At 44.7% G+C, this 17815-nt stretch overlaps 1 protein-coding gene across 3 annotated transcripts in view; it reads left to right on the forward strand.

Annotated features, from left to right (window-relative positions):
* Positions 1–529: 529 nt before the first annotated feature.
* Positions 530–17815, forward strand: part of LMX1A (LIM homeobox transcription factor 1 alpha) — a 172006-nt gene continuing 154720 nt past the window's right edge. Inside the window, exons 1-2 of one of the 3 annotated variants that reach the window (XM_081486015.1) lie at positions 530–605; positions 2861–3047. In XM_081486015.1, the coding sequence (XP_081342141.1) occupies positions 530–605; positions 2861–3047 (263 nt within the window). Of the gene's footprint in view, positions 606–1071; positions 1302–2860; positions 3048–17815 lie in introns of those variants that run through there. The other 2 variants (XM_081486017.1, XM_081486016.1) reach the window with 2 other exon arrangements.

Here is a 17815-nt window from a genome sequence, read left to right on the forward strand (position 1 = left end):
CCCTTCTCGGCCGGGGCAGGTGAGGGACGCAACGCTGCGGGTCTGGGCGCGGGCGAGAGACCTCATAGTTCCGCGTGCCTGGGCTCGGCCGCGCGAGGGAAAATACCCACTCCTTTTATCTCTTACACTAGTAGCTGGGTTCCCGCCGAGGCATCCCTAGGGCTCCGACTGGTATAGGTTGGGGCGGAGTCGAACTCGGGGTGGGGAAACCTGGGGATGAGGACCTGGTGAGGGGGTGGGGGACAGGGGAAGGAGAAACGCAGTTGGGGGGCGGAGGCCTAAGTACTTAACGCGTAGGCTTCGAATGAAATCAGATCAGTCAGAGCAGCTCGCTGTGACTAGTTTCTCTCCTCCTACCCCACATTTCTCGTGGCTGAATTCTACCCTGGCAGCTCATTCTGGTCACCCTGGACACTCCCTCCGTCCTTTCCCAAGAGTGCGGCGGCTTGCGTGTGCCGCGTCCTAAAGGGCTCAGACGCCCAAAGCGTCGTTTCCTCTCGTCTATAGGTCCTCCCCGCGCGGCCTGAACATGCTGGACGGCCTGAAGATGGAGGAGAACTTCCAAAGCGCCATCGAAACGTCGGCCTCCTTCTCCTCGCTGCTGGGTGAGTGTTCAGGCCGTGCGCCTCGGGCGCACCGTCTTTCCTCCAGGCCCCAGATCTGGCGTCCAGCTCGCTGAGACACAGCAATAGGGGAGCTAGCGCCCCGCTTCGCGCACTCAGTTGAGCTCACTCCCTGTCTATGTGTCAGAACCTGTGGGTCCTTCACACCCCAAACCGACCAGCCGCCCCAGGCCTCTTGCGCCGGGCACCGAACTCCCCAGAGTCGCGAGGGGCGGACGAGCTTGCTCGCGGGCGTTTGAATGGCAAGTGATTAAAAATACCCAAGGCTGGATTTTTAATCATAGAGCTGATCGACAGCTCATAAATGCCGCCCTCTTTTCCGAGACTTAGGGATGAGCACACAAACCCGAGGCCCGGAGCGCCCAAGTTCGAGACGGCTTCTTGCCTCCAACTCCAGCCCCAGTCTCAGCCTCGAGCACCGCCAAGAGGCTTTTCCGGGCGGGTGGGCAGCGCATCGCGGGGATTAGCCCGCGCGGCGGGGCCCTAGCCTCGGCTTTAATTAACTGGTGCTGGATCTCTTGTCTCGCGGGTCCCGCTCCCTCCTGGGTCTCCCCAATCCCTTCGCAGTGACTACGGAGGAGCGGCGAACCCAGGGCCTCAACCAATACGCGGGTCAAACCGAACCGAAGCCAGGGATTCTCACTCCCACCTCGCCGCCCTCGATGCTTTTCAAGTTTGGTGAATGGGTGTTTTAATTTTTTTTAGTGGGGGAGCGGGGTTTCGTTTTGTCATTTAAACCTCTTGCCTCTTTTCCTAACTCGGAACAGCTAGAGCGGGGTGTAGGCGGAGGATGAGACAGTTCGGCTGGAGAAACCGGACTGAGAGAGGAAATCCTCCCCCCACCCCGCCCCCCAACTCCCCAGATGAAACGAAATCGCGTGCACCGCGTTCCCCTCTTTCAACTGCCTTTTCAGAAACTTCCTGACTCCAAACAGCCTCGGAAGAGCCAGAGGGTCAGAGCTGGCCCGGACCTAGCGCAGGGCGCGCTTGAACGTCTAGCGTTCAGCCGGCATCACGGCGAGTCCGGTGCGCCCTGCCCACCTCGGGTCCGCTCTCTGCGCCCGGGGTCGCGGCCCTAGACGCCGAGACAGGGCAGAAAAACACAGGAAATATTTTAAAGATCTCGCTACTTCTAGCACTGCCTGCCTGAATCCCAAGGTGACTGGCCCCGCTCCTGAGCCGATAGCCGTGTCTCCTAAGGGGAAAGGGGCCGAGTGTAGCAGGGAAACCGGGAAGCGTCAGGCCCTTTGGGACATCTCTCGCAAAAGTATTGTTACCAGGGAACAAAGCCTTCTCTAAATAGCTGTGAAACGTGCCGACAAAGTGACAGAGGTGATCCCACAGTCCCCCCCCCAAAAAAAAGCCCTCCCAACACGCACCCGAAAACTAAAGGAAGAAAACTGACGCAACTGCAAAGGTTAGGATTGAGAAGAGTCCTTTTCCCTCTTAAGTCGGTTTGGGTTCGGTTTAGCCCTGTTTCGTGGCTGCTGAGCTCGCCTGATTCCAGGAACACTGGCCGGACACTGCAGTGTCTTGGAGTCCTGCTTCTTTCCTCTCTGCCCACCCCCCTCCCTGCTGTTCTCTCCGTTTTGATGTTTCTTAATTATGAAAAAAACCCATCTGCAATTTGCGGGCCATCCGCAGTTTGGAGCTCATTGATTTGAACAATACCGTTTGCTAGGGCGGGGATGGTATTTTCTTGCAGGCATGGGACTTTTTAGGAAGCAAAGAAAATGTATAAAGTTTTCCTCCAAATAAATAGAACAAAATTACATTTTAGCAAAGGACAAAACCAAACAACAATAGAAAAGAATTATTTTTACACACTCATAGTTTTAATCTTAGACAGCGGAGACAAGCATAGTGAATGATTTGATGATTAGTTGATTAACCTGGGAGCACAAATTTATTTGTAGGCTGATTTTTACATTAGGTGTGCAGGATTGTGCATACCTGGATAGATTTGATAATTAAAGGCAACTTATTGATTTCTACCCCCCTCCCCTGGTAGAATTTAAAACCTTCCCACATAGTCCCTGTTTATCAGAAAGGCTATTTGGTTTGCTTTTGTTGTGCTCTACAAATCTTGGCTTGGCTGTTTAGCAGGGGGCTTTCCAGGGCGGGGCCCGCGGGGGTCATCCGTGAGTGGGGGTGATAGGTCTGTAGAGGGTCCGGGCTGGGTTTGGGGAGGACGCTGGGCCAGCGCGCTCATCGGTGGACGTCTGTTGCTGCTGCAGGCAGAGCGGTGAGCCCAAAGTCTGTCTGCGAGGGCTGTCAACGGGTCATCTCGGATCGGTTTCTGCTGCGGCTCAACGACAGCTTCTGGCACGAGCAGTGTGTGCAGTGCGCCTCCTGCAAAGAGCCCCTGGAGACCACCTGCTTCTACCGGGACAAGAAGCTCTACTGCAAGTATGACTATGAGAAGTAAGTGCCCGCGCCTCGGATCGCGTCCCGCACACCGCCTCAGCGAGCGCGGGAGACCCTGTCCTTCTTTACCCCCTCATCTGCTTCTGGAAGGTGCAAGATGCACCCGCGTGCCCAGATACGCAAGTGCCCATTCTCTTCCATCCTGTAAGCTCCCCGGGGCAGCGCAGGACTGCGCCGATGCGCGCAGTAGCGGCTGGGGCCCCACAGAAGCAATAAGGGATGACTTTCGCTATGGTCTGCTCGTCCAGTTTTCTGGACCTGGCCATTCCCCCGAGGACACTCCATTGTGGACGCTCCTGTCCCATGCCGTCGACCTTGTTTCTCCCTTCCCCACTTCACTGGGGTGCCCTGGGGCGGGGGCGGAGCTGCCAGTGGCCCACCTCTGCTCTCCCGCTCCCTCTCCACCTTACCCACCTGTCTGCGCCACCCAGACGCTTTTGCGCAGAGCTGAGGCTGTCTCGATCCCACAGCTTGGATGCCCTGTGCTCCTTCCTTCTTGACTTTGTCCACTGGAGTCCCTGACAGTTTGAGCTTCAGGCACAGCGCTGTTGCTCCTCTGAACTCCGAGGCAACGCACACCCTGCTCGCTTTTCTGCTCCGTGTATTCCCCCCACCCCTTACACCGTTTTTTCCAAAACCCTCGGGCCACACGGGCAGCTAGACCACGTCTTCCATCCTCGGCCTCCTCCCTAATTCCTGTCTGCGTATGCGTTTCTGCCGTGCAGCAGGGTCGACATGAACGTTCTGGTGTGTGATGAGGAGAGTTAGGAACCAGGTATTTAGGGAAGTGGACTATTTCAATTCTAGATCTCCATAATGTCTAAAGTCTGGATAACGCTGGGGAGTGGGAGTTTGAAGGATTTGCTGTTTCCGGCCAGGCCCCCGGGAGTTGCTTAGTAAAGCCAAGCAGAGGGTGGGGTGGGGAGGCACTGCTTTTCCAGGTCAAAAATGGCTAAGTAATGGGGACAGTGACTTCATAGAGACGTGGAGGGTATTGAAGCAAAGAAAAATGGCTGAAACGAAGGCCTCTGTTTTTGTACTCCAGACTGGTCTAAGTGACAGAGTGCCCTGGTGGCTCACGTGCAGGAAAATTCCTCATTTGTCACTGGTGAATAAAAGGGACAGCAGTATATGAGGGAAATCAAGGGAGGTTTAGTGTTCATGAAAAACAGTTCATACGATGTTATTAAAAACACACCATGAAATGAGGTGTGTGGGGGAAATCTCAGTATAACACAAAAAAGCTCAGAGAGAGAACAGAAATATCTTTTTTTTTGCCTGGCCTCTGAGGTTTACTGCAAACTGACAAAGTCATCAGATCCAGTGACCACACACACAAATTCTTTCTGCTACTCACACTCCTTTGATATAGTATTCCTGCATTTTACCCCCATGTGGATAGCGTACTGGACATTTTGCTTTGTTTTGAAAAGAAAACTACATTTTTCAGCACACAAAAAGTAGAGGTTTGATTTTGAATGAGTTGAGCAATACAGAAATAAGGAGAGAAGTACATCACCGTTACCCAAAGTGGTAACTATAGTTGTACATTTTTTAAAAAGAAGATGTGCCTGTATCTGTTCTTGATTGTTCATTGCCCTAGTGTCTGGGTGAAAAGTGCAATTTTTAGGTAATTAAGCAAATTTTGCACACACAACTTAAAATACCACCTTTGGATAAAGCTTCTGCTCACTTTTTCCCCCCTGTTGCCATCTGAAAGTTTTGTGGTTGCATAGACCCAATCTTTATCTTTGTGCTTATAGATTACTGAAATGTCCACATCCTTCAGGCACAACACTAGCAAATTCAAAAGTATGGGAGCTTAGGAAAGGATTTGGGTGGTGAATTTCTATTCTGTTTGTGAAAAAAAAATCACGAATCACAGAAGGCTTACGGGTCAACACAGCTGTCTGGCCAGTCAAATCTTCTTTAAGGAAGTCAGGCTGTGTCAAGAGGAGAAGAAACAGTTGTTGTAAAGTACTTAACACAGCAATGTCCCCTCACTGCAGCCTCCCAGGTTTGGCGCGGTTTGGGGCTTATTAGCCCACTAGGGTCAGTTCTCCCCGCACAAAGCTATTTCTGCAAAGGGAAAATTGCAGGGATCAACTTGCCAGCTGTTGGCCAGAACCAAGAAGATTTTACAGAGTAGTGTGAGCTACATTGTTCAGAGAGGTGTTGATGTTACCATGAAGGTTTTTAATTTTGATTTTAACACGGATGTCCAAAATGGAGTTGCTTTTCTCTTTTGCTCATCACCAGCACTTGTGTGTGCCCAGCGCCTCCATTGTCTTTTAGATTAATTTTATCAGTTTTTCTCTGCTGTCCCCCATCCACATCTCATTCTTCTTTCAACCAAAGCAGGATGTAGTATATTTGCTAATCTTAATAGTATCAGTCTTCATGGTAGTTGCTGTAAAACGGGAAGGGTTGGGGGTTGTTTGTTTGTTTGTTTTAAAATTAGGCTCAAGACATTTTCCTTTATTCAGCAAGCTCTTTGAGCTTCTACAGGCAAGGAACTAGACTTGGTGATGGGAAGATATTGAGAAAATGTCTCAAAGCCTGCCTTCAGGAGGCTTATAGCCTATATTATCCTAGCTATTGAGTATTTATTGTAAACCTCTACTTAGACCATAGGACTAAGTATTGAATAGAAGTTGTCTGGAAGAAATTTATCTTCTGGGGTATGCAATTCAATGTTAGATAATAGTCATAAAACAGAGAGCACATTTCCTCTTTAACAAATGCATTTATAAAGATAGTTTTTGCCTTTTTCCTTTCAATCTTTTTAAAAATTTGAGGCCCAGCCAAGGCGAATGGAGAGGAAATTAAGATAGAAGTTAAAGCTATAGGACAACACTGCTGGTGAATTATGGAACAATTCATAGCAATGAACATTCAGGCAGTGCCCTTGTCTCCAGAATAAATGGAGTTCAAATGCTATTTTTACACATTAAAAAAAAAAAAAAACATATAGCTAATGTGCAGTCTTCAGTGGAGTTCATAAACATATTAACACAGTGGCCTTATCATATTTATGTTAGCCATTTGTATGTGCATTTCTGGCTGTTGAGCACTTTTGCATTTGAGTTATGAACTGCCTGTTCATGGTGTCAGACAGCCAGTTAAAAAGTGAAAATTCTACTCTATCAACCAGTTGTTACACCTTCTTGATGTCAAACACCATATTTGTCTAATTTTAAAAAATTGAATTGACAGTGGCATTTTAGACGTACAACCATCCATTTGAAGACTTCAGGGCATTTTGTTAAATATTTGTCTCATACGTTATGACACTCTTAGGAATAATTTATCTTCTCAACATCCAAAACAAATAAGCATTTAAAGCTGGAGTGTAGAAAACTGATTTATGAATATCCAGAAATTAAGAACTGGAGGTGACCTTTATTGTTCATGAAGTGCCATCAAAGAAAAATAGCTAGTTCGGTGGGACGATACATGCACAGAATTGGTGAAGGAGCATCACGTCACATAAACCTCAGGATGCTACAGGTGTGGATGCTTAAACGTTGGACTCAACTGTCTTTGACGTTCTTGAAAGTTAGCAAATAACCAAAGTATTTTGCAGCTTGGGGAAACTTCTACTTGTATAACTATTGTTCCCTGTTTAGCTGAGTCCTCTAGGATCTGGTTAGTTTGGAGTTTTCCCTGAATGTGTTCCAGACAAATGCTGTAGCTGGACTTAAGTTGGAGACAGAAGAGGCTGCTGATTAACAGGAATGTGGTGATACAATAGATAATTAAGCCTTCTGGAAGAGATCCCACATTTAAATCAAGTTTATATTGTTTCTTTCATGTGTCTGGCGGCTGTGTGTGTCAGGCAGGGCCCTCTCCCCTCACATGAAGTTTATCATCATCCCTTAGATTGTTCTGGACATCCTAGGAGCAGTGTGGGATAGTATTGCTGTCATCAGGGCTCCTCTTATAACATCATAACTCCCCACATGTCAGCAAATAGCAGGTCTTGGGAAACCTTCTCTCAGAGGGCCAGTCCATGTTTTCCCCCCTTTCTTTTGGAGCAGACCAATTTTTCTGAAGAAAGGAACTCCAATGAAGCAAAGTGCATATCCCTCATTAGAACGTTCTCTGTATCTTTTTTTCGACTTGCTGACTGGCAGCCCCAAGGAGAAAATGGCTGAGGTAATGATCTCTATTAGGATCAGTAATGGACTAATACTGGATTTTATCAAGGTAGTGTAGGAGGTGTGTAGGGAGGAGAGTTAGTTTGGTTTTATTACTGTGACATTATTTGGAGATCAAAACTGGGCCTCAGTTCCTCATAAAAGGAGCCCGCAGATGAAATTACAGAGGCAGTTGTTAGATTTTTACTTTATCTTCTGTTGGCCCCATGCCTGGCATGGTAAAATTTAGGAATATAAAAATCAAACACAGCTAGGTATTAAATTGATGTGTGCATTAAATTGCAGGGGGCTCTTAGCTTGGGATAAGCGTCGTTCATGGGCTGTGACTGTGCAGGCTGACTTATCTCTTTTTTTATTTAAAGGGTGATTGGAAACAGTCTTTGTTCAGAGGTGTTTTCTCTTTTTATATGAATTGGTCCCTAGGTAGGATTTTCTGAATCTCAGACTTTAAATGTTGAAATAAAATTAGAGAGTGGGAGTAGATATTAATAGTATTCTGGGGATTAGATATGAACATTTCCTTTCAGAGTAGCCTTGTGGGGCTCTTTTTATCCTTAAAGTAAATTGAGCACATTAAAAAAGGTTATTTATTCAACCCAGTTTTGAATACTATAGAGTTCTGGGATTTTGTCATCCACCCAGCTAAGGAGTTGCTTTTGTTGTTCAGATTTCAGTGACAAGAGCTCTTCTGATAATTCATTGTTTGTGTTGCTTTTTAGTTTCATTTTTCTTATTTATAACTTTTGTGTGACCCAAAATACTGTTACTAATTTTAGAGAGCCCTCTTCATTGTTGTTTTTATTTCTGGGAGGATTTTTTGAAATTAATGAGTAGCTACTGTTTCTCTAATGAGAACAATTCCCTTTATTAAATTATCAGCTAATTATATTTTATGGTCAAAGAAATTATTGGGTTCTAATGTTCAGAAGTGAGAAAATAGACAAGAATTTAAAATACTCATCATATTCCCAGGAATTTATTAAAGCATCTTGGGGTAAATTCGCATACAAGATGTCATTGTTGTGTTATATCAAGTTCGAAATAACCCATATTAAGTTGATTGTTAAGTATATTGTACAATACTGGGCAATGGACTATGGGGGATAAAGGACAATCACAGCCACCATAGAAAGATTTAAAAATAATTTGAGTTAACTATGAAATCTTAGCTATACTTAAATGCTTTGAATTTTTTTTTTTTTTTTACATCTTTCTAACATGGAAAATCAAATGCCCACCTCTTCAGATGAGAGTTCTTGGTAAGCCACTTGCAGAGTGGGATAAGGAAGATTAGGGACTGTATGGAGTGATGAGTGCCTCCCCCGCCCTCCAAAGAAGCAGAAAGTTTCCTACATAGGATAGTCCTGTCCTATTTCCAGCATAACCTGAGGCTTCCCCCTGGGGAATGAATGCCCTGTATGTTTTTCTGAAAGTTTCTTAGCAATTATAGAACAGTATTGCTCGCAGTCTTTTTAGATTACATTTGGGAAAGTTGGTAATTTTAGGAGCAAAATGTAGAAAGTTACTGGAGAAAAGAGGCCCTTTTCCTCTTGGTGCTTGTTTCTGAAACTGACAGAGAAACTTGGTGTGCCTATGATTTACATTTTTTCCCTTCATCTCCTCGACTTCTAGCGCAATGTGGGACAATTTAGTCAATTCATCACAATTAGAATTAGTTGTGTTATCTTTAACCAATGTCAGCTGCCGTTTTGTGTCTCTTTGTCATATATTAAATGAAACCTAGCCAACTGTCTTGCTGAAATGAAGTGAACACCTTCCAAATGTCAAATTGTTATTTTAGTCAAGCACAATTATCTGTCTCTATATTTTTAACCAAGTTGAAATTAATAAAATTGCTGTGGCCCTGGCATTAATTAGCAGGAGGATTAGAGCTATATCAGCTAAAAAGGAGGTGTAAACACTGTAATCTTACTGCATGTTTGTTTTCACACTACTGAAAATAAATAAAATGAGACTTAAGATAGGGATTAAGTTTCTTTTGGCATTAGACAGCAGATGCAATTGGAATGCAGCAGAAACACTGAAGTATTAGTGAAGACGTTATCGGAAGAATAAAACTGTGGCTCAGCGTTGGTTTCCTACCTTCTGGGTATACATGGTCCCGTGGCAAATAGCCCCATCTGGGTAGTTAAAAGAGGATTTTAAAAAACTACTTCCATGCTATACTTTTTAGTGGTGAACAAAGCAACCAGATTATCTGTAGGGCTTGTCACCTGGCTGCCATGCTAGGATTAGCTAGAATTTAATGAAGCCCTTGCCAGATTCCCCATTATTGCACCATACTGTCATAACAACTAAAAATACAAAGTGGACTGTGCTTTTCCTAGTCCTTAACTGAAGTCACATGAAAGAGTTTGGTCTCTTCTAGCCTTTCAAGATTCCAGTTGGGGGATCCTATTTTTGGATAACAGTAAATATGTCTGGCTTTTCTGACTCTTAAGGCCTCCCATGGCTTTCCACCCTGTTAGATTTGTGTTTTATCATCATTACCCTATAATGGACAAGCCCTGGTTAGATATCTGGCCACTATCTGTTGGAAACATCTGATGGGCCAGTTAAACTCTTCATATCAAAAAAAAAAAATGCTTTTGACATTCAGCGTTAGCACATGGAATAGCATGTGGAATGGACCACGTGCTATATCTGACTTCACATCTAGCTGCATCCCATTCTGCCTCCCCTTCACTCCCCTATGTCCTGTGGAATTCTACCAACATGACTCTTGAAGGCACATGATAACACTTATATATCCTCTCATCATTGCCTCATTTTTCTGCCAGGCCACCCTTATCCTTATGGACTGTTGCATGTGGATATGCTAAGTCGTGTCAGTCATGTCTGATTCTTTGTGACCCTATGGATTGTAGCCTGCCAGGTGCCTCTGTCCAGGGAATTCTCAAGACCACAATACTAGAGTGGGTTGCCGTGCCCTCCTCCAGGGGATCTTCCCGACCCAGGGATCAAACCCACGTCTCATATCTCCTGCATTGGCAGGCATGTTCTTTACAACTAGTACCACCTGGGAATCCTCTTTTAATTTTTCTCACTTGGAGGAAACAACTTTGTCCTTTAGATGCACAAAATAACGGTCCATCCAGTTATGGAGCAGAATTCAGCTATAACAGCTGGTGAGGGATGTTATGCCCAGGTTTGCGTGATCTCATGATCGCACTGTTTGGGTGACCAGTTAGGGGCCCCTGAACATCTTTCTGAGTGTGCCTGGCACTTTCATGGATGCTGCGTTATGTTTTTCGGTGGGTCAGGGAAGTGCCTGAGTCTGAAGTTGTCACCAATAAACCAGGACAAGGAGTCATTTGGTGAGAAGCCTGGCTAGCATTCTGATAGCGTGTACTCACTCTCAACTTTTTTGGCTACTTCTCGGGTTATCGCACTTCTCCACCTGGAAAGAATCATCTTGTATCTCCCGAGTACCAGGTTCTACTGCTGCAGTGGGAAGGGGCCTGTAGAGCAGCCTCCTCTCCAAGTTCCGTCATCCCTTTCAGTTATACCGTAGCTACTCCTTGACTCACAATGCTCTCGCCTCCTCCCTCTCCAGCCTCAGGAACCTTTAAAAGGATTTTTCAAAACAAAACAAAACACCCCCTCCTGAACTCCAGATTAGCCTCTTAAGCTCATTAAAGTTCCTTTAAATACCAAAATGTTGGGCTCCTGGGGACTATCCCCCCAAACCATATTTTCATTCTTAACATTGTTGTCATTCACTGTGCAGCAGATTAAGGCCAGCTCCCTCTGGGCTCAGAAGCGGTTCCCCTGTCTCTGCAGGAGGGTCCAAATATGTCTTTGTTTGAGGACTGAACCTGAGTAGAAAGCTGATGCCAGCTTGGCTGGGGGCCCCCAGCTCCAGGGTAGAGAGGAGGTTGATATCCTTGCAGACAGGATGGGCCCAGAAAAGGGAATGGGCAGGTGAGTGGACAAGGTGTAGCTCATACAGTTTTGGGGAGCTTGGTAGTCATGGGACTCTCTCCCAGTTGCTGGGGAGAACCGGGAATAGGCGAAATTTAGAAGATTGTCCTTGCCCAAGAGAGTCAGGGTGGCTTTGGGATCTCTTTTGATTGGGACCCAACAGAGACATTAGAGCCCAGTTTCTGTTCAGCACCCAGGCATTGCTGGCTGCCACTGTCCAGAGATGGACTTTTACAGCCACACCTGCTTTTGCCTGCTGCATGCTCCCTTCTTTATTTCAACCCCCTTTCCAAAGGGCCTCCCTAATAATTCTTCCCCTCTCTGTCATTTCAGGCTTCCTTCCCTAAAGCTGGCTCTTGGGGAGAGCTTTCTGGTTTTGACAGTGGAACAAATCCTTTTTAACATAACCATCGAGAGTTTCCTCCCCTGCTGCTGGCTCCCCCTCACCCCTCTCCTCACATTGTAGCAGGGAATTCCTGTTGTGTACGTGTTCCCTGTGCTTGCGCAGCGACAGCCTGCTATCTTCACAGGGATAATGCCGTGGTTCCATGAAGTAGACTTTGGAAATCCAAAGGGGAAGAACATCCCAGGAGACCCTTCCCTGCATGTGTTTGGCTGGAGTGTCGCTTGGTCTCTGCACCTACCTTTCCCCTGGGGATCTGTGTAACTGGAAGCCCGAAATTCAACCACAGCACTGGTTTTCCAACCCCATTTTCAGGATCTCAACTTTCAGCGCAGCCTTGCACTCTAGCTTATCTTATACTCTGATCTTTTAATTTTCAAATTATGCGGTATACAGATTAGAGCCTACTCTCCACTAGCTGTCAAAATGGAGAGGATATTATGAAATATCTCATTGGGATATACGTGATAATGTGTACCTTCCAAAGGTACTTTTTAACTGGAAGGGTGTTTGCTCAAAGGAATAACTATCTTATGGTAGAATTTTAGGCCCTAGAATGGGATCAGTAGATAATTTTGGGCAGAATGCAAGTATCACTTTGTCAGATGCTTTCCTGTTTTTATGTGAGGCCAGTCATGATTCCACACCCACTCCTTTTCTTCTGGGTTTTATTTTCTTTTTGTTCTGTTATTGGTTGGGATCTTTGATTTTAGAAGTCCATGTCCATAGATGGAAGAGGATTGGGCAGGTGAATATGAATGGTTTGAGCACTCCACAGCTCTCTCCATTACTGGAAAAATAATTTGAAACACATGTCCTACTGTCAAGTGATATCCAAGCCACAATTTCCTCAACCATACAAAGGAATAGAATAATAACAACTTCATAGAGTTGTTGTGAGAATTAAAAAAGATAATGAACTTCAAAAACCTCTTGGTGTGAAATGTGGAGAACTATATATGCTTGGGTATTATTATTGTTGGTTTTTTAATATGAGTAAAAGAATACATATTCTTAGGAGCTGTGTATAATAACTCAACACAGTCTAGTGGTTAAGAGCATAAACTCTGGAGCCAGAGTGTCTGGGACCAAGTTCTTGCTCTGCTGCTCACTAGCTGTGTTACCTTGGATGGAGGTCATGCTTTCTCTGTGCCTGTTTTCACTCTTTAAAATGGGGATAAGTACTAGCCTCACAAATTTACAGTTATAAGATAGATTAGCACTAGAGACATAAAGCACAATATAATAAATATAACAAACACTGCTATATGTTATATATGAACATTGTTAAGAGAGTAAATCTTAAGAGTTCTTGTCACAAGGAAAACTATTTTCCTATTTTAAAAAATTTTGTATCCATATGAGATGATGAATATTCACTAAATTTATTGTGGTAATTGTTTTCTGATGTATTTAAGTCAAGTCATTATGTTGTACACCTTAAACTTACACACTGCATGCCTGTGTACATGCTAAGTCACTTCAGTTGTGTCTGACTCTTTGCAACCTTATGGACTGTAGCCCACCAGGCTTCTCTGTCCATAGGATTCTCCAGGCAAGAATACTGGAGTGGGTTTCCATGCCCTCCTCCAAGGGATCTTCCCCACCCAGGGATTAAATCTTTGTCTCTTATCTCCTGCAGGCAGGGTCTTTATAGCATATTCAGTGCTATATGTCAATTATAATTCAATAAAATGGAAATAAAAAATTGTACTGACCTCATAAGTTCATTTTGGGTTAATGTTTATAAAGCAGATTAATGGTTGTCTCATAGAAAATGCCATAAAAGGATATGTTGGGAAAAATGTATCTTTTTCAATTTTCAGAGAACCTTCATGGATATTACCTTTATCAGACTTTACAGCAATTTAATAAGGTAGATATGGAGAGGCTCCCCCCGCCACCCTGCATTTTGTAGATGAAGAAATTGAGGTTCTGTGAGGTTAAGATCTTGCCCACGGTCATGTTGTTGGTAAAGAGAGAAGCTAGGATGCTCTGCACAGCCTCTGACTTCAGGTTCAGTGACCTTTCCACTAAATCACACCATCTGCTCCTTGAATTCTGGTGTTCACACCCCTGTGAGATCACAATTCTCAGTTTGTCCTATTGAACCAGCTCTTGGAAAACAAGTCCCCACCTGCTAGATACTTGAGCTTTCCGACAGCTTTCCGATGGTCAGCTGTTTATACATTCTGTGGTTCTAAAGGAAGTCTTTTTGGATTTGGGGAATGCCTGTGTGTGTGTGTATGTGTGTGTCTGTGTGTGTGTGTGAAAGCTGCTAGTGTACACTCGTCATTCCTATTTATCAAACTCTTCTGCCAAAGCAAAGCTGTCCTGCTCATCCCTCCTCTGCCATCCCATCCCATCTGCATTGGTCTCCACTGACCCGCTAGCGTTGCTATTCTTCTATGTGGGAAGAATGTCACAGAGGGAGACACACATCCCTTATCCTCCTCTCTAGCTCACAGAGTTTGCTATTGGTGACTTTTGTTCTGGGAGCCTGTCTGCACATTTGGCAGCAGAATTGTTAACCATCAGATCTGGAGCCTTCCAGACATACTTCCATTGGGACCAGGCAGCAGCTGTCCATCCATTCCTCGGATAACCCTTTCCAAGTTTTCTTCTGAACTGTGTTGTATTTTCAAACAAGCCCCAGCCTCAGCTAGGAAAGAGCCCACTGTGCCCCTGTGTGAGGCTGATTTCCAGAACTGTTCACTCTCTCTTGTTTATCACTTGGCCTAGCTGGATCAAAGAAGGGATCATGGAACCTTGGGTTTTGAGGAAATTAAGTATTCCTGGATTGTATTATTTCTCTCACCACTGTTGACACTTGGTTCTCTTAAAAATAGTTCCAGTCAATTTTATAGAGATGAAATGTATGTCTGAATTTAATCTCTGTAAACTGGTGGTTAATGAAACTAGAGATTTTGGGTAATATGCCACCAATTGGAATGCACTTTACCTAGTTGTATGTGGATTTCTCAAATTTAGAATTAAATGGAATCTTATAAACAGTTGGTTCATTAATTAAATTACTCATTCATCCCTTTAATCACCAGACAGACTTATTAAATTCCTGTATGTGCCAGATATGTAAAAATGAATAAAACAGAGCACTGATGTATTAACAGTCTAGCAGAGACTGCTTAGAGATATAAATTAACAGAGACTCGAAAGAAGAGTAAACTTGTTTTATGAGAGGCAAGGCCAGTGAGACTGAGTACCAGCTTACGTAAATCCCTTGGTTCTATGTTATTGTTCATTACCTTATAGTACCTATCATAATTTGAAATACATATTTATTTGTTGGTTTACTATTGTTTGTATTACTGAGCCATAAGCTCAGTAATGAGGGCAGGGACCTTCTTTTTGTTTTGTTTTTTAACTCTTATATCTCCAACATCTTACATGGTTCTTGACAAATAATATATGTTAGACAAGTATATTTTGGTTAAGTGGATAAATGAATCAATGAATGGCTTGCTTGGGATTGTTGAAAAGGCTTCATGGAAGAGGTGATATGTTAACTACCTCTTGAAGTGTGAATGGAAATGTGAAACATTTAGGTGGAGATGTCCAGGAGGCAGTTGTGAAAGAAGATCTAGAAATTAGCCTGGACAAACAGCTTTAGGATATGTTATCAAATAAATATGAGAAGTGCCCAAGGGGATACTACACAGAGTGAGAAGGGGCCAGGGTGTAACTCTGGGGGGCTACTGGCATTCTAGGAGCCCTGGAAGAGGCTGTGATTAAATGACATGGAAACAGGAGAAAACAGCAGGGTGAGTGGGCTTCTGGAGGACAGAGCAGAGGTGGGGAATTTTAAAGGTAGGGCCACTTATTTACTCTTGGAACTGGCAGTTAGTCATTGGTAAGCTTATCAAGAGTAGCTCTGTCAGAAGCTTGGAGAGAACAGGGCAGGATTTTTGTGGGTTTTACAATAAAAAGAAAGAAGAGATAGAGGGAGTGATGGCCAACTCTTTTGGGAAGATGGGGTAATCTTGAGGCTACATGATGGCTAAGGTGAGTTCCTCCAGGAAGAGGAGGAGGTTGAGGATACAGGAGAGAGAGGGGCCCCCAGTTGATAGAAGCGTGGGGGCAGGGGCAGGGATACACCCAGAGCACATGTTGAACCCCTGCTTTGGTCTTTTCCAGCCATTCATTTCCTTTGTCCTTTTGGGCATTTCTCTCTGGATTGATCAGAACTGATCATCACAGAACAGAGGCCAGAAGAAGGTGACTCTGCTCCCCATGGATTCTCAGGATATCTCATCAGGTGGCCACTGCCACCTCCCACATAGCTTCTTTTCCAAGGTCATCCTGGTTCAGAGGCCAAGGGGTAGCAGCAGGGTGGTGGTGGAATGGGGCTCCAGTTCAAGTCCTTCTTCAGATACCAGTTGTCTTAGTGTAAATCTCAGTCGTCCACCATCTTCTTGTTTCTGCTCCTCAAGCATGCAGATCTCTGTTTGGTTACAGGTGCACAGGGGGTGTCTGATTCCCTAGGACAGATGTGTATGTCTCCCCAGGAAAGGAATTAGTCAGTTGTGCTTGGCAACTAGACCATCCACACCCCTGCTCACTAAAGGGCTTTTGCTTCTTGTGATTCTCAGGAGAGAGAAGGGAGCCCTGGATGGGGACATTGTCCTCCTTTTTGACCACACCACGGTGGCCCGGGCCCCTAACCCACTATCATTCTGTTTTACAGTCTTATTCACATGGTTGATTTGTATGTTAGCTTTCCCAGACTGGAGGCTAGAGTGACGTAGGAGACAGTGGGCTTTTGGAATCCTGGAGCTGTAGTCCCTCCTTTGCCCCCTGTTTGGGTGGGCCCGGGCAAATCATTTCACCATTTTGAGATTTTCCCATTGACCTCAGCACCTTTACCTCTCGAGCTCTCTGAGCTATGGAGCATGATCACAAATTTCCTGATGTGTGGCACAGGTGAGCGGGACTGTTTTGGATAAGAAGTTTTAAGACTAGTGTATGGTTAAGTGGGAATCCTTCCTTAGGACTTTTAAAACCTGTGTGACCCTAGAAGAGAAAAGGTGACAGGATCATAAGGGGCCAGACCTCTTAACTTAGAAGGGAATTAAACTAAAGTTGGTGTTATCAAGGAGGTTGAATATTTTCCAATGGCTTTGCCTCTGTGGCTAGTAAATTGAGTGGACAATATATCAGTGATGGCTTATCTGATATCACAGACAGCCAAAAGATTCATGGGATGAATTTTTCTACTTGTCAACTGGTTGTAAGAGATCAGTTTAAACTGAGCTCAGTAGTGCTAGGAAGGAGAATTGGGTGGAGAACTGTAATACAAATTGCAGTACTTCATGATGTATTGTTTTTCAATTTCCCTGTTGACAGTGAAAGGGCAAGTGCCAAATGGAATGTACTCTTTTAAATGGCAACATGGACACAGTGGGATTGTTGGAAAGCCATTAGTAGCCAAACCTAGTTAATATCAGCTCAGGTAAATACTCTTCATCACTGGCCTCTTTCCCCCAACTCAATTATTAAAGGATTAAGAGACTTCCCCAACAAACTCCTTTAAAAATTTAATGATGTGTGGTATTGTAGAGGTTGAACTGTTTCAATGAAGTGATTTCAGCTTCACTCTGACATTGCTGGTTAATCAGAGAGGAAAGAAGGTTCTGAAGCTCGTATTACCTGTAACATGGTAAGACCAACCATCACTACAGTCACATGCCGTGGAATCCAGGGAGCTCATATTCCTGACTTTTTACCAGATTGAGCTAATTCTGGGGACAAGATGGAGGGAGATGTCCTGCCTGTGACCCTCCAACCATTTGTGGCTTCCATCCAGATAGCACTTACTCTTTCTTAGAATTAAATAGTGTTTTTAGGAGAAGCTGATGGAGAAATTTGCATCCAGGGCCTTGGTTTGATGCTGTAATTGTGCTGCAGGTGGTCAGTTGGTCCTCCATGGTCACCTGTGGCCTTCTTGAACATGAAGCATGTGTTTTGAGTTGCTCTTTTTTGGGGTTGTGACACACACACACACAGACCATATTCTGTCCCTTTGTGTAACTGAGGATGTACATAAGTGGGATTGCTGGGCAGGGTCAGAGGTGTGACTTGTGGCCAGATAACTGAATCGTGTCTCTTGATTTCCATGCAGACCCAACCTGTATCCTCAGGCTCACCAGCACTGACTGATAAATAAATGAACTGATCAGCCACAACCACGCTTAAAATCCAAGGGCATCAGTGCACAGTGATCTTCATGTGCAGGGCTG

This window comes from Giraffa tippelskirchi, chromosome 5 (genome assembly GCF_054371585.1).
Source record: "Giraffa tippelskirchi isolate mGirTip1 chromosome 5, T2T-mGirTip1v1.2.pri, whole genome shotgun sequence".
NCBI lineage: Eukaryota > Metazoa > Chordata > Mammalia > Artiodactyla > Giraffidae > Giraffa > Giraffa tippelskirchi.